General features: G+C 37.5%; 1 protein-coding gene and 1 long non-coding RNA gene across 2 annotated transcripts in view; both read left to right on the forward strand.

The window, feature by feature from the left end:
• Nucleotides 1–4,034: 4,034 nt before the first annotated feature.
• LOC130075282 (uncharacterized) lies at nucleotides 4,035–4,950 on the forward strand. The gene is made up of 3 exons (XR_008805466.1): nucleotides 4,035–4,168; nucleotides 4,284–4,334; nucleotides 4,898–4,950. It is a non-coding gene; the product is annotated as an uncharacterized LOC130075282 (long non-coding RNA).
• Nucleotides 4,951–6,115: 1,165 nt separating this feature from the next.
• Nucleotides 6,116–15,294, forward strand: part of fam171a2a (family with sequence similarity 171 member A2a) — a 46,666-nt gene continuing 37,487 nt past the window's right edge. Inside the window, exon 1 of the mRNA XM_056239863.1 lies at nucleotides 6,116–6,435. Coding sequence (XP_056095838.1) covers nucleotides 6,336–6,435 — 100 coding nt within the window. The 5' untranslated portion in view covers nucleotides 6,116–6,335. The remainder of the gene's footprint in view (nucleotides 6,436–15,294) is intronic.

Consider the following 15,294-nt stretch of genomic DNA (forward strand, 5'->3'; position numbering starts at 1 on the left):
TTTATCAAATGCTCTGTTAATTTATGTATGTGTAAGTGTAAAACTTTATAAATTATCAAATAAAAAGTCAAGTCACCTTCATTTATACAATGTATCATACAATACAGATTGTTTCAGAGCAGTTTTATGAAAAAGATGCATCTCGGCTAACTGTTGTTCATCTGACGTTATAGTTCAGTGTTGATTCAGTTGCATTGTAAAGATCATCAGTTATTAAATTAGTTCCTTTAATATATAAAGCAGTTCTGCAAAAATGATGTCATCATCGTCCAGTTCAGTTCATAGCAGCATCAGTACATTCAGATAATATTGTTGAATATTAACGTTTAATCCCACCGGTCACAATTGTGACCGCATCTTTTTTCTTATTTCTGGAAGCACTAAAAATGTTGTTATTGACTTTAGGCAAGAAATTCAACTTTTAAATGATAAGATAGATTGTCTTGATTAATATCTATTAATATCATGTAACTAGTGTGAAAGGTCACATGACCAGATCAGTTTACTTCCTGCTTGCACATATAGAAGAAGAAGTCTTCATCAGACTACTACAAAAAGTAGTAGGCCTATGTAAAACATCTTAATTAACAGATAGAACTATCATATTTTGTACATATATTCTTTAAAGGGTCTACTACTGATATATTTTGAGAATTATACTCCTGCATATATTTTGCTCGTAAGACTAAATTTGTTAACGGTCACAATTGTCTCGGCAAAGGAGAAGTGCTCACTAACACAGATTTATACAGATTTGTGAACAATATTTGAGAGAAATAGGCCTTTTGTGTACATACATTTACATTTACTCATTTAGCTGACGCTTTTATCAAAAGCGACTTACAATTGCCATATAGCCTATGTCAGAGGTCGCACGCCTCTGGACCAACTAGGGGTTAAGTGTCTTGCTCAGGGACACATTGGTGTCTCGCAGTGGATTCGAACCCGGGTCTCTCACACCAAAGGCATAGAAAAGGTCTTAGATCTTTTGAGTTCAGCTCATGAAAAATGGGGGCAAAAACAAAAGTGTTGCGTTTAGAATTTTGTTCAGTGTAGTTACCCAGGTAGCAAACAGACGTTGGGCCAACGTCAATATCGGTTGGTTACGTTGGCCCAACCTATACGACCGAAATACAACGTTGGGCCAACATTGGCATGGTCAGCTGCGATGGCCAACCTATACGCCCGAAATACAACGTTGGGCCAACATTGGCATGGTCAGCTGCAATGGCCCACACTTCCCTCAAATAGAAGCATGCAGCATTTCATGTTTTACCATTCTTCCCAGTAAACATGGGGAAAAGAGTGTCTGGCTCCTTTTTATGACGTTGTTTCCAACCATAGGCCTACCATAAATGCATTTAATTAAATTATACTACTATTTTTCACAGACATCTTTTTACTTTAAGCTAGGGGTAAAAGCAATTTACACTTACCAGGAGTAGGCTAGGCTTTAGCAAAAATAACTATTGACTAATGTCAAAAGTTTTTTTATTTTTTTATTTTATTATTGTGACTGCGTTTGTTATATTATGTGTGGGCATAGGCCATTAAATGTAATGCGATTGCACCTATGAACGGATCATAGATCTCCAAAATTAGTTTTGAATTCGTAATTTAATATTTATGAGATTTTTATTTAAGTAATGTTCTAATTCTAGATGTTTATATTTGTAAATGCTGCATGCTTTTTACCTATGCTTTTAACGTGGTTTAATCAATGAATGGCCGTGCGCGTGAACTTTCGAGTCGCTTTCAAACACTACTGGAGCGGCGCAGAGTGCCATGGAAACGGCGCGGGACCACTGCGACTGACAAGCAGCAAAACTATCTCTTCTCGCTGTTGTTTTCACTGCTTTCAGGTGAGATTAGTCTCTAAAATCACACGAATAATACACACAACTGTTCTTGACACTTCTCTTACTTGTAATTGACACGCTTCTGTTGAATATTTACTTTATAGACATGGTTTAGTGTCTTCGGAAAAAGTCCGTTAGCATCTCAACCGTTTTCAGAAGAGGTAACGTTAGCAGCTAACGTTAAATTAAGCTAACTTAACTTTTTAACTCGGTTGAGCGTTTGTTTATGAAAGTTTGGGATTTTAATCACCTCTTATGTGTAGATGAGAGTTTTTGTAAAGATTTTACTTATAAAAAAAATGTTCTGTGATTTCAGCAGCAACAAAATAACCCCTCTAAAACAGGGAAAGCTCCACGAGCTCAACATTTCTGAAGACAGCTGCTGCCAGAGATGTAGAAAACACAGGTGAACCGAGGAAGCTCATTACATAACTTCATATCCATTTTGTCACAATATTTTTCACCTAGCCTATATCACGCATCTGTCATTTTCTTTTCTTTTTTTAATTTCTCAAATTTACATTTTTAATTTATTTTAAGAAGGTTTTGACATCCACAGGTAAGTGACACTGTATGAGCAATATTAAATGATTAGCAAACCTAAAAACACATTTATCCTAATTTATCCTGTTATCCTAATTAAAAAAAATATTTTCTTTATATTCTTTCTCTTTTCTGCATTTCCCCTCTGCTGTAATTTCTTTCCTTTTAATAAACCTGGCATTGTATAATAATATTGTTGGCTCTGTGACAAATGGTTCCTAGATCCTTCAATGTTGATGCCCTGCACCGTAGCAGATGAGTTGTTGTCCTGGGGCCGTATTCACAAAGAATTTTGTCTTACCACTAGGAGTACTCCTAAATCGCACTCAAATATTTTAGCTAGGAGTTTTCTCTTAAAAGTTATTCACAACGCCTTTCAGACCTACTCTTAGTAAGGAAAAATGACAACTCCTAAACTAAGAGTGAGTCTTCGTTGCTATAGATGACGTCACTTCTCATGCACGAGCTTCCTCGCAATGATCATGGTGATTGGTTGTTAGATGACAGGGCCATCATGCGGAGCATAACACAGACGCAACAAATCATGGAATTACGACATCTAAATATGTCTGTGTCCTACACAAAATAATAATAGTAATGACATCGAAATGCATATATAATGACATGTTTGTGCAGGCCCCAGTGAAGTGTAATTCTAAAAAGGCAGAGAGAGAGAGAGAAAAGTCGTGAATTCAATTAAATCAAGGTAATACCCTAATAAAAACCACCACTTGCCTAATAATGAAAAAACGACACTTGCATTAACACTTGCTTGGTTAATTGACATCCTATTAGCCTAAATAGAAAAATAAACTTAAAGCAAGGAAATGTTGCTCCTATTGAAGTAATGTAATAGTTGATTTACGGTGGATTATGAACTTGCCAAAACTTAAAAGAAAGCCCAACTGGACGCAGGATCAGTTACTGCTGCTGGCCCAGTTGGTGGCTTGGTGCTCAAAAAAAGTAATAATGATACAAGTGAAATTCGGCACTGGGATATCAAGCAAAACTAAGCGTGAGAATGGGAGAGGATTTGTTCGCAGATCGATGCAGAATTTCCCGCTTGTGTCGCGGACCCCGGACGACTGCGAGAGGCGGTGGTGTGCGCTACAATCCTTTGTGAATAGGTCTTAGTGAGTTAGGAGTCCTCTCGACTTCTTTTAAGCTGTCCCAGACTTAGGTGCTACTTTTAGGGCTAAAATGCTTCGTGAATTACTCTTAGTGAAAAAAATTAGGAGTCCTAAAGTTAGGAGTGACACGCCCATTATTTTTAGGAGTTGCTCCTAAATTCGCCAGTTAGGAGCTACTTTTAGCCTTAAAATTCTTTGTGAATACGGCCCCGGATCATCATCTCTAAGACGCTATGAACCATTTGACTAGTAAATAAAACTTCAAACATACACTAATGTCAAACATACACTAATTGTGAAAAAAACATTCAAAACTTAGACATAAACTTTGAAATAGCAAAAGAGGAAACAACCCCTTACAGTTTCACATAATGTGTCATTGAATGAAATACAATGCAAGTCAATGAAAGAATGCCAATTAATCCACTAATCATACAGAACTCTACAAAATACACCTCAGTCAGATATGATCTTTCTGCTTACCCTTTCTCTGTTTAATTTTCTTTAATTTCATGCTGACAGATGCAGCCAAAAAACAAGGAGCAAAAGTGGTGGAAGCCGAGGAAAAAATAAAAACCTGGCTGAAGTATAGTGGAGACCGAAATGGAGGAAGAAAAAAAAGAGCAACAGAAAAAGGTACACAAGGCCTTTTTAAGGCTGATCAAATATGTTATTAATTATTATATATATTAATATATAAGTTGTAAGTAATTTACATTTTGATAATTACTATATTTTTTCTTTAACACAGAAAAGCAGATGCCTCCCCCTCAAGCAGATTCCAGCAGCTGTGAAAGTGAATGTAAGTGTCTTCCAATGATTGTTTTTTCTTCCTCTGTCTAACCCCACCACTAAACAGAGGTGTATTTCATCTTTACTAGGCGTACACTGCATTAAGATGTATAATTAATTTGCTACCCCAACATGATGAAAATCTCTTGCAGGTGGGAAATACATACTACTGTTCCCCCATAAAACTATACACTCAACTACTAACACCATATTTTTTCAGTTACACAATATATACCTTAGGTCTAAAAAAACACACAAAAAAAAAAAACACACAACATACACTAAATCACTAAATTAATGGTTAAAATCCATAATGCACCAGAAAAGAAAATTATGGTATTTTAATGGGCATTTTGAGGTAAGTTCTAAGAGTCAAATGTGTAATTTTCAACGTTTGATATGTTGACTATGTCCTTTTCGCAAATGATCACATTCTGCTTTTCTGTTTGCTGTTTGTATATTTTACACAACACCCCAACTTTTTTTTCTGTTTTGGGTTGTGTAATTAAAATAGAACGACACATCTTAAATGTTCTAAAAAGTTGTTTGTATGTTTGTTGTTTTTTACAGGAGTGTATGCTGCTACTTCTCCTCCTCCGCTCCGTCTTCATCATCAGAGCCACACACAATCTCTAATTCGCTTCAAATCTGCAGAATACGGAAGAGAATCTGCACATTTTCTCAGTTTTCAGCAGGTTTTTTTTTTTTTTGCTCTTCTTCCGCATTTTCTTTGCCGCCTTTTTTGTGACTTTTTGGTTCCTTGTTGATTTCTTTGACTTTATGTTTTACTTTTTTTGCCGCTGCCTTTGGGTAGTTTTTTTTTCTACTTTTTTGTCGATCGACTCATCGTTGCAAATCCAGAATGAAAATCTGCAGAATGTATCTGCATAAAATGTCTATATAATGGACTGTGGAGATGTTTTAACCAATAAATAGGTTCATTTTTTATAAACAATTCAGTTTGTCTGTTGTGCCGTCTCTTAATGCAATTCAACACTGAATAGGCCATGCATGGCACAATCTTAAAATTTTAGTTTAAGGTAGGTAAAGCCTATTTATTTATTTATTTATTTATTTACTATTTATGAAGTTGGCAGATGGTTAAAATAGGCTATATTTTTAAATTTGTTTGAAGGTCTGCTGGTTGTCCAATGACATGGTTGGCCCAACGTTGGCCCAATGTTGTTTTAGTTGTTTTTAAGTTGGCAGAAGGTTGGTAAGGTATTTTTAGGTTGGCAGAAGGTCTGCTGGCCGTCCAATGACATGGTTGGCCCAACGTTGGCCCAATGTTGTTTTAGTGGCTTTTAGGTTGGCAGAAGGTCTGCTGGCCGTCCAATGACATGGTTGGCCCAACGTTGGCCCAACGGACAAAATTACGTTGGCCCAACGTCAGCACCCAACGTTGGCCCAACACAACAACAGACGTTGGGCCAACGTTGGGCCATCGTCTGTTTGCTACCTGGGTATCAGTATCCCAGAAACTTTCAATGTGTTGGACCTTCTAGACGTACGTGAGATAAAATGCATGTACTCAAATTGAAATCACTCGCGCCTGACGCGCTATTCGCGTCGGAGTAAAATGCATTTACTCAAATTGCAAGAAAAAAATGGGATTAAACGTGTCCCCACTTAGTTGTCCCCAACTAAGCAAGCCAGAGGCGACAGTGGCAAGGAAACCAAACTCCATCAGGTGACAGAATGGAGAAGGAAAAGAAAACCTTGGGAGAAACCAAGCTCAGTCAACGAAGGACTGGAAACGGCCTTCAAATGATTCAAATTTCAAACGTTGTACGAGCCTCGGTCGACAGAGGGCGCACGGGAGCCCTGCACTTCAGGATCTCGCCCTCCCTCCATCTGGGAAAACAGGACTGAAAGAAGCGGAGCAGCCGTACTCGGGAAGGGAGTAGGCATCAGTGGCAACCGCACTTTAGAGCAGTCAGCCTTCTGCCATCCCGCAAACAAACATGGATGAACTGTTACTTAAGGAGGATCTGACGATGCCGCTGTAAGAATGCGTCCACCGCACACATCCCGTTCCCTTTTTCTTTTTCTTTTCCTCTGTAGTTCTTGGAAGACGCTGGCGAAATCACTACCGAACACAGGACCAGTTGGTGAGTTTGATTTGAGATTGTAGCATCCGTCTTTGAGCGGGATATATTTGTGTAGAGCGTGTAGGACAGAACATCGTTTCGCTGCTTTTATTATGTAACTGCCGCATTTGGGCTCACAACAATTTATCATTCGCCGTTGATTTTGCGCACATTTACTTTAGAGCATTATGGGAGTTACAGTTTGGAAACAAAGGATTTCAAACTGTTCGGCCCCTCACATGACCCCTCCGTGATATGTAAAGGGCAGAAGTTTGTTAAACAGGCCCTGAGCTTCAGAAACACAGTTTTATGTGGCATTCTTATCTTAATGTAAAAGTGCACAGTATATACTAAAGCTAGTATCGTTTCGTATTTTCAAGCCCACCCAATATTCCATGAAAAAGCGGCAACATTGTTCCCTGTCGGTCTCTATAACTTCGGTAGTTCTTAATAATTTGAATGAATCTATATGTTACGTTAAAGGTAGTAGCCTAGGGGAGACCTGGGCTAGTTGTCACACTTTTTATTCCAGAAAATATTTCTGTTTTTGAAAGTCAAAGTTTGTTGAGGTACAAATCCTTTTAATAAAAATCTCTTTTGCATCTAAATCTCTGTTTCCCCAGCTCCACCAGAGGAAAAAAGTTAATTGAACAAATGTTGGTCTTTGTGACAACCTGCCCCGGTGAAAACCTGTCACAGCAAATTGTGGACTTGTCAGCATAATTTAAAAGAGTATTATTATTATAAAAATGTAAAATGTAACGCATAGAAATATCAAACCATTGTTTTGGCCAACAAATATTGAAATTTAAGCGAGAAAAAAAACACTAATATCCTGCAAATATAGGCCTACGTACAATACATGCACTCATATTTGAATCAGATTTGTTTGTCATTAATGTTAGTTTAAATAAATGTCTTTTATCTTAAAATGAACATTATAAAAATCAAGAATAATTACAAGTAATTGTTAAAGACAGTTCTACTTAAATTTACTTGCCAGTTTGTCAACATAGCACCAAGCGGATCTTTAAGAGCTGTTTGTGCAAACTCTTTTGTGAACCTCCTTTTTTTCCTCAGCGACTTCCAGTGAATATTAATGTGGGCTTGAAGCGTCTTTTCTCTCATGTGCACTGAGCAGCTCACAAACTCAGGCACAGCCTATTAGTTCTCCTGTATCACTGAGTCGTTTAAATACAGAAATGTAAAGAAAGCCTAAATACTTGAAACTTTGACTGTCAGCATTTCTTACTTTTTGTGGTTTGTAATCTGTATTCTGAAAAGTCATCAGAGGTTTTTTCAGCTGACATCAGAAGTTAATTTACCGCTAGCCCGTGGACTCCAGCCTTTACTGGGACCCTTTGAAGAGAGACCTAAAGGTGAAGCCACATAATAAAACCATGTGTGAGTTCCCTGTTCTAGAGCTGAGAGAAACCTGGGATGACGTTTTAAAAAGCCTTGGATCCTTTTTATCCATGTTTTATTGCAAAGCAGTCTGCTGGAAAGGGCTCCGCTGACTAAGCTCTCCTTGTTGTGCTGATGGGAAACATTTAAATCAGAGTCAGTCAAAAACGTGATGTTTTTGCAAAGTCTTTTGACATGAAAAAGTAAAATTAGATTTAAAAAATGGATCAAGGCACAAGCACAAGAGTGCATTATCATATCCTTCCACGGATAATTTTTTTGTTCTATGTGCAGGATCTTTTTATGCACATATTAAGCATGTCATACATATTAATGAGCTGTTTTTGAAAAATTAATTTGTTCTGAAAACCCAGTGAGAGAGAATGTTATTCCGCATCTATCTATCCATCTGTCTATCTATCTATCTATCTATCTATCTATCTATCTATCTATCTATCTATCTATCTATCTATCTATCTATCTATCTATCTATGTCCGTCTGTCCGTCTATCTGTCTGTCACTGTCCATCTGTTTGTCTATCTGTCTGTCTTTCTGACTTTCAGATTTTTCAGGCTTTGTCATGCAGCATTAAAGTTTGTCTTACATAAACTTGGCCTAGGATTCAAAGACTGAAAATGTAAAAAAATTGTAGAATAATTATTATCATTTATTACTGTTAGATTGGGAAGACAGCAACTAATTACCGCAGCATGACTCATTTTCTCACATAATTATCGACATTCTATATTCGTTCTTAATTCCTCTAAATTCTGTACTTTTTTAAAGTGCTATATTGTGAAGTTGAAATGAATCTGATTATGTTTCTTCTCAGCACTGCATAAAATAAGTTGTCAACTCACCCTTTAAACACAATAGCAGGATAGCAGGGCAGCTTCCTGTCACTTCTCTACTGTCATCATGACATTCAGGAAATTTGACACTGATTTTCACTTACGTCCTTGTGCACATATAGACATTTTTTTTGTGATCATTTGTTTAAACAGTGTATCTTTAGAGTTGTGAGCTAAAGGGTTGAGTTTTGGTTGTGTGAATCGCATTGAGGCATCAGATGTTTGTTACTGACACGCTGTAAAGCATCTACCAGAGCGTGAAATATTGTTATCCTGATGGGTTTTTTTTGCAGTGGCAAGGCACGCACATCCCTGTCCTAATCAAGCTGACACCTAGAGCCGCGACCTCTGATTCGGGACAAAGGCCTGGCGAGGGAAGGCCAGCCTAGACACTAATGCAAACTGACTGCTGGAGATTTTAGTGCATCCGTCTTTGCCTTTAGGCAGGTATTGTTGACCATGCCCATTTTGCAGTTTTAAAAACAGCTGTATTGTTCCTCTTATAATAGGTTTTGGTTTATATTCAAATCAGAATTGGGGTGGTTTCATTGAAACGTTTGAAAAAAGTTGTTTTGCTCTTCCCTTTTGTCTTGTGTTCATGATTGTGTAGGATACCGTCCAGTCGGCACATATTAAATCATTGCATTGTCAACTTCCAGTAGATTTCATGAGATTCCCCTTAAGGGGGTTTTACATCCTCCTCTCATGCAAAGTCGAGTGTTACCATGACAGCACTTGTTTGAGTGCTGCCCCGGCTTGCCACTCTATGCTTTTATTTGGGACACAATCGCTGCATTGTCCTGCATGATGCTTTTATTAGATGTCATGGAAACTTGTATGACTTTATGCAGCTCCAGTGAAATCAAATCAGCCATGATATAATTAGTACTACAGTCAGGTTCTGGAAGTATATATCCTATACATTTTCTCTATAGGGGAATTGATTTTTAATGGTTGTTAATCGATGGTATATCAGCCCGCATTATTTCAATGCATTTTTATGAGCGAAATTCCTAGCGAAAAATTACAATCCCCATAATTCTTCAAAGAAATCACCACGATCAGAGAATTGCAACAAGCCAAAAATTGTTGATGATTAAAGGCGTTTTCATTAACTCTTTTCCTGCCAGCGTTTTTGAAAAAAGTTGCCAGCCAGCGCCAGCATTTTTGATCATTTTCACAAAGGCCCCATGAATATTTTGTAGTGTGAATATCTGAACAAGCATCTGCTTTTAAACAAAAAAAGTTTTATTCTAGGTTAATGCATTCTTTTTTATCAACACCTGAATGTGGGTAAGTTTCATAAAAAAAGCTACATTTTGAGCAAAAAGCTGAGAAAATTGTGTTTTTGTCAAAGACTTCATCCAGATCGGATTCAGACCGATAATCAAAAAAACATAGATGGAGTAGATTGAGTCCATCAACACCACTAATGCTTGCACAGTCCTATAACTCGTCCTGGGTCGACATTTCATTCAGTAACATTGGGCAGTTTCGATTTATATGCTGTTTAGTGTTGATGATCGCGTTATTTTACATATATGTGCATATGCTTATGCTTGTTTCTGCTTCTTCTTCGCATGTCTTTTAATCAGGAGATGCTGAACTATTTCAGAAGATGTGTAATAGTGCCCTCTACCATATAACAGCCAAAAATCCTGAAAAATCCATCAATGTCAGGGAAGCATTGTCTCATAAATGAGGGAAAATTCTATCAGTAGTGGGGAGAGTTATCTAAGCGAGGAGTTTAACTCTTTCCCTGCCCGCCCGCCAGCCAGCGGCAGCATTTTTGATCATTTTCATAAAACTTTCATGGCCCCCAGAATATTTTGTTGTATGATTATTTGAACATGCAATATATCAAAAGAAAGAACAGAGCCTCTGCTTTTAAACAAACAAACAAAAAAAAAACATTTTATTCTAGCTTCATGCATTCTTTTTTTTAATCAAAACTTGAATGTGGGTAATTTTCTTAATAAAAGCTACTTTGCACAAAAAGCTGAGAAAATCACGTTTTTGTCAAAGACTATGTGATTCAGAAAACAAATGGAGTAGATCGAGTCCATCAACACCCCTAAAGCTGCACAGTCTTAACCACTTCCTAGGTCGACATTTCATTCAGTAACGTTAGGCAGTTTTGATGTATATGCCGTTTAAAGCTGCAGTCGGCAAGTCTGGCAGATTGAGTGGATTTAAGAAAATTTTGAATGTTTACAACTCTCATGCCCCTCCCCCACTATCAACGGACACCCTCCCACAGTCCCACCGAGTTCGTGCTCGTCAGTGCGTGTGCACCAGATTTTCAGTGAACGCGCCCGTCTCATCACCATCCATCAACACCATGGAGTATTTGGAGGTATGCTGTCCTGGCTAATCTACCGATAGATTGCAATTGCTAACATCATTTATACTCTAAATGAGCTTACTTGATTTTCCGCCATCACTCTTGGTTACTGCGCGAACTTCAGGCGTGTGCATGTGATTGTAACGTGCGCGAGGGGTGGCGTGTGCCCGATCTGTGATTGACAGTCAGATCTCACACCCCCCTGCGCTGATTGGACATGATGAACCGGGAGCTGTGGGTTTTTGCAAAACAAATAACACGCTCCAGGTGGAGTTAGAAGCTCGGGTTTTTTTCAAAAAACACTTTATTTATGTTGTTCTGTCAGATTATAGTGTCGATTTCACTGAATATGATCAAAAAAATGTTGCCGACGGCAGCTTTAATGTTTGATGATCACATTATTTTACATGCCCATATGCAATGCTGTCGGTAGAGTTTAACTTGTATTGAAATGGTTCCATTAACCACTATTAGAGAGTGATATGAAGTGAATTGAGTTCTGTTTTGTGATTTTGCTAATGACCTGTGATTTAGGTCATAGAAAGGTCTTTCTGAGGTGATGACGTCATGTGCTTTGACAGCAGATCTTTTATGGAAGGCTCTTTATAGCTGGGACTGTTTGTGGGCGGAAGGGTACAGAATAGCTTGGCAGGATTTTCTGGTTACACGGGCCGTCACATCTTTAAGGAGTGTGCGTCTGGCCATCAGCCCACCATGAACTCCCCTAGGCAGCTGTTCAAAGGTAGGAATTTCTTTGTTGACACCAGACACCCTCGCGCTTAGAGGAAACGGCAGATTTATCAGCAGCAGAGCCCCTGTAAACCTGACCTCTGAGGAGATCCTGCTTCACATCATCACAATGTGTCTAGATGTTTTGATTGGTGGGCGTGAAAAGCTTTGGGAAAAATGCATGAAAAATTGGAGATTACATCATCTACATTAAACCCAAGACGGCCCTTTGCCCATAAAACACACTACAGCCAGACATCTTCTTGCACAGCAGCTTGTTTATTATGTTAAATCTGTGTTTTGCTCAGTATTATTGTCTAATATGAGTTTAGTGATGTTTTGAAACAGTAATCTGGATTAGGCTTTAAAAGGGGTTTCTAATTTTGCTTGTAATCCTTTTTCGCCATGCAGTATTCTTAGCAGACTGTTACAGTTACTGTTTTTGGCAGCTCGTTCAGTGGAAATAAATCAAATGTAGTAATGAAAAGAGGAACGATTCAATCATGTTATTGTTGATGCACAACATATAAATGTTCATGTTGTAGTTAATTATCTGTTAAAAGTCATTTTAAATCTCGTACTTGGCTCTCTATATGTTAAAGCTACACTGTGTAGGATTTACTCCCATCTAGCGGTGAAATTGTATATGACTACCAACTGAATATTACTTTCTAGCCCCTCCCATTCCGAGGGCGTTTTAACTCCTACGGTGGCCGTATTATTTCAAATCTGCCGGCGGTCACGAGTAGGGCTGCAACAAACGATTATTTTGATAATCGATTAATCTAACGATTATTAGAACGATTAATCGACGATTATTTCGCCGACTAATCAGTAAGTTTGGAACGATTATTTAGCTTTTCCAATTAGTTAAAACATTGAGTTATACATATTCTAACTATAATATAAAAGAAGGAAATCACTTCAGCTTTTGAAATAGTTGTTTTAATGAACTTTGAGCCAACTAAACAGGTCATTCTCTTTAAGTTTTCAGATTTAGGTCCAACTCAAATCACAAACAAATGCTCTCTAAGCATTGTTTAATAGGCCCACTGCTTTTCTTAGAACTGAAACAGAAAAAGGGACATTTACTTCAGGACACAAAGAATAGTAAAATATTAATCTGGAAACAATTATTATAAGTATAAAATTACAATCTTTTTTTACATGACAATTGAGCTGACAGAGACGTTCTCATTCACCTTTTAATTTACAGTATAAAAAAGTAACTGCCATGATATTCTTCCTATATCATGGATATAACATCTCGTTTTGTAAGTATTCATGATTAATGAACAAAATACAGGCAAGTGATAAGACTATAATAATACCTAATGTTACAATAATAAAAACAGCCCTGACTCGTACGCTCGATCAAGCTTTATTCTGTGCAATAGAATAAATAAGTCATCACATTACTGTAATTATATTACTATTGATAATATTATTACTATTATTAGTAGTATTGCATTCTCTAATAAAGAGAGATTTACCGCTGGTTAGTAAGCTCAGCTGGAGAACACTCTCCTCTCACCGGCTCCTCTTGTGCCGGGATGTTTCCTCTTGCACACATGCATGTTGTGCTCCCGTGAAAAGCAAGTTCCGCCTTGCATGTATTGCACACGACAGCATTCTTGATTTTAAGTTTTGTGAAACTTTCCCAAACCTTGCTAGTTCGGATTCGTTTGCCCTGTCATAATTCGCGCTGTTTATTCTTCTACCGCAATAGCATTTGCAAGGGCTGCACTACACTAGCGCTACAGCGCCGTAGTGGTCAAATCGCGATATTGCAGGCCCTTACATTAGGTCACGTGAGCTCAGACGACTACTCGACAACAAAGATATTTGTCGACAAATTTTTATTGTCGACAATGTCGACTAATCGTTGCAGCCCTAGTCACGAGTAATCTCCCTCTCGCATTCGTCACGGTGCCACTGAGTATAAAAACGCGAAAGGCGAAGCTTGAATTTCCGGTATGTCCCTCTTTGTCTAATGTATTTTCAAGATGGATGCGCAACATGGCTTCCACGATTCGAGCGACTCGCTCGTATGTATTCTAAATGGCAGATTATACACTTACGAGAATACTTAATTAGTTGGTTGAAGTGATAAGACATTAATGAGAACATATCATTTTGAAAGAACAAAGTGTTTTTTGCTAGAAAGTCAATTAAAAATATTACACGGTGTAGCTTTAAGCCTGTTTTTGTTTTTATTCATGATATGTTTCTGCTGAAGCTTTTTTTATTCTTGATAAATTGTCTAAATCTTTTTCCTTTTTTAAGTGCTTACCATTGACAGATGAAGCAAGCAGTCTTGTGAATTTCAGGCTCGACAAACATTTCCTTGTGCAGAAGTCTATAAATTCCCTGAGCAACAATGGGTTCATTAGAGCTGAGTCAACACATTTCTGCTGTGCTTTTCCTCTCCTGGGTTGTATCAACACCTTCAGAGACCTTAGAAGATATTTTTTTCACTTCCAGCCAAATCTGGCACTCTGGTTTATTTTTGCAGCCCTTTAAATCTGTAAAGATGCCAGAGCGTACAAGCTTAAATGTGTACCAAGTCACAAGTCAGACCTAGAGCTATTTGATCTTACATTGATTTTTTTTTTTTTTGGATCCTAGCAGTGTTTTTTTTTCCCTCACATAACAACCACCATGTTGAAAATATCTGCAAAAGCTCCTGGTTTATAAGCATCTCATGAGGAGACAGCGTGCATCTCAAAGTGTTATCATCACGTGAAGAGTGGGTGTGCTCTAGTCTAATAGCATAGAACAAATAGGAGTATGTTTTCTGTTAGATGTTTTTTTTTTTTTTTTTTTTTTTGTCTAGCTATTGCATAACGACCTGAGTTACTGTTTTCCTGGACAAAGTTCATCATCCAGCTGGTGCTTAGGGAAAGGGAATGATTTATGAGATGTTCTGTATTCAGGACTCTCCAAACCGTCTTAAACAGATTTAGAGACCATATCTATCTATCTATCTAGCTATCTGTCTGTCTGTCTGTCTGTCTGTCTGTCTGTCTGTCTGTAGTGTCCATTCATCCGTCCGTCATCCATCTGTCTGTCAGAGGTGAGAGTTTGCTCTTTATAACACACACACAATGCCCGTTGAAAATGTAGTCGCCTTAAATATTGCCTAATGGCCACTGTTTTGAATTATTTTTCTTAGTAATTCTATATATAATTTTTTGTCATTGTAAAATTATTTTATTATTTGTATATCTTAATTTATTTTGAAAAAAAGGTTAGACTTTAGTTAAGGGTCCAATTCTCACTATTAACTAGTTGCTTATTAACATGCATATTACTAGGATTTTTGCTGTTTATTAGTACTTATAAAGCACATATTAATGCCTTATTCTGCATGATCATATTCTACAATCCTATACCCAATACCTACCTTACTAACTATTAATAAGAAGTACTTAGAAGTTTATAGAGGCAAACCTTGTACTTAATAGTTAATACTCAAAATTGGAACCCTAATCTAAAGTGTGACTGAAAATTAAAATACAATTAATTTAATTTTATAGAGTTAATTTATA

Source organism: Rhinichthys klamathensis, unplaced genomic scaffold, assembly GCF_029890125.1.
Source record: "Rhinichthys klamathensis goyatoka isolate OS25496 unplaced genomic scaffold, OSU_Roscu_1.1 h1tg000571l_1, whole genome shotgun sequence".
Classification (NCBI taxonomy): Eukaryota; Metazoa; Chordata; class Actinopteri; order Cypriniformes; family Leuciscidae; genus Rhinichthys; species Rhinichthys klamathensis.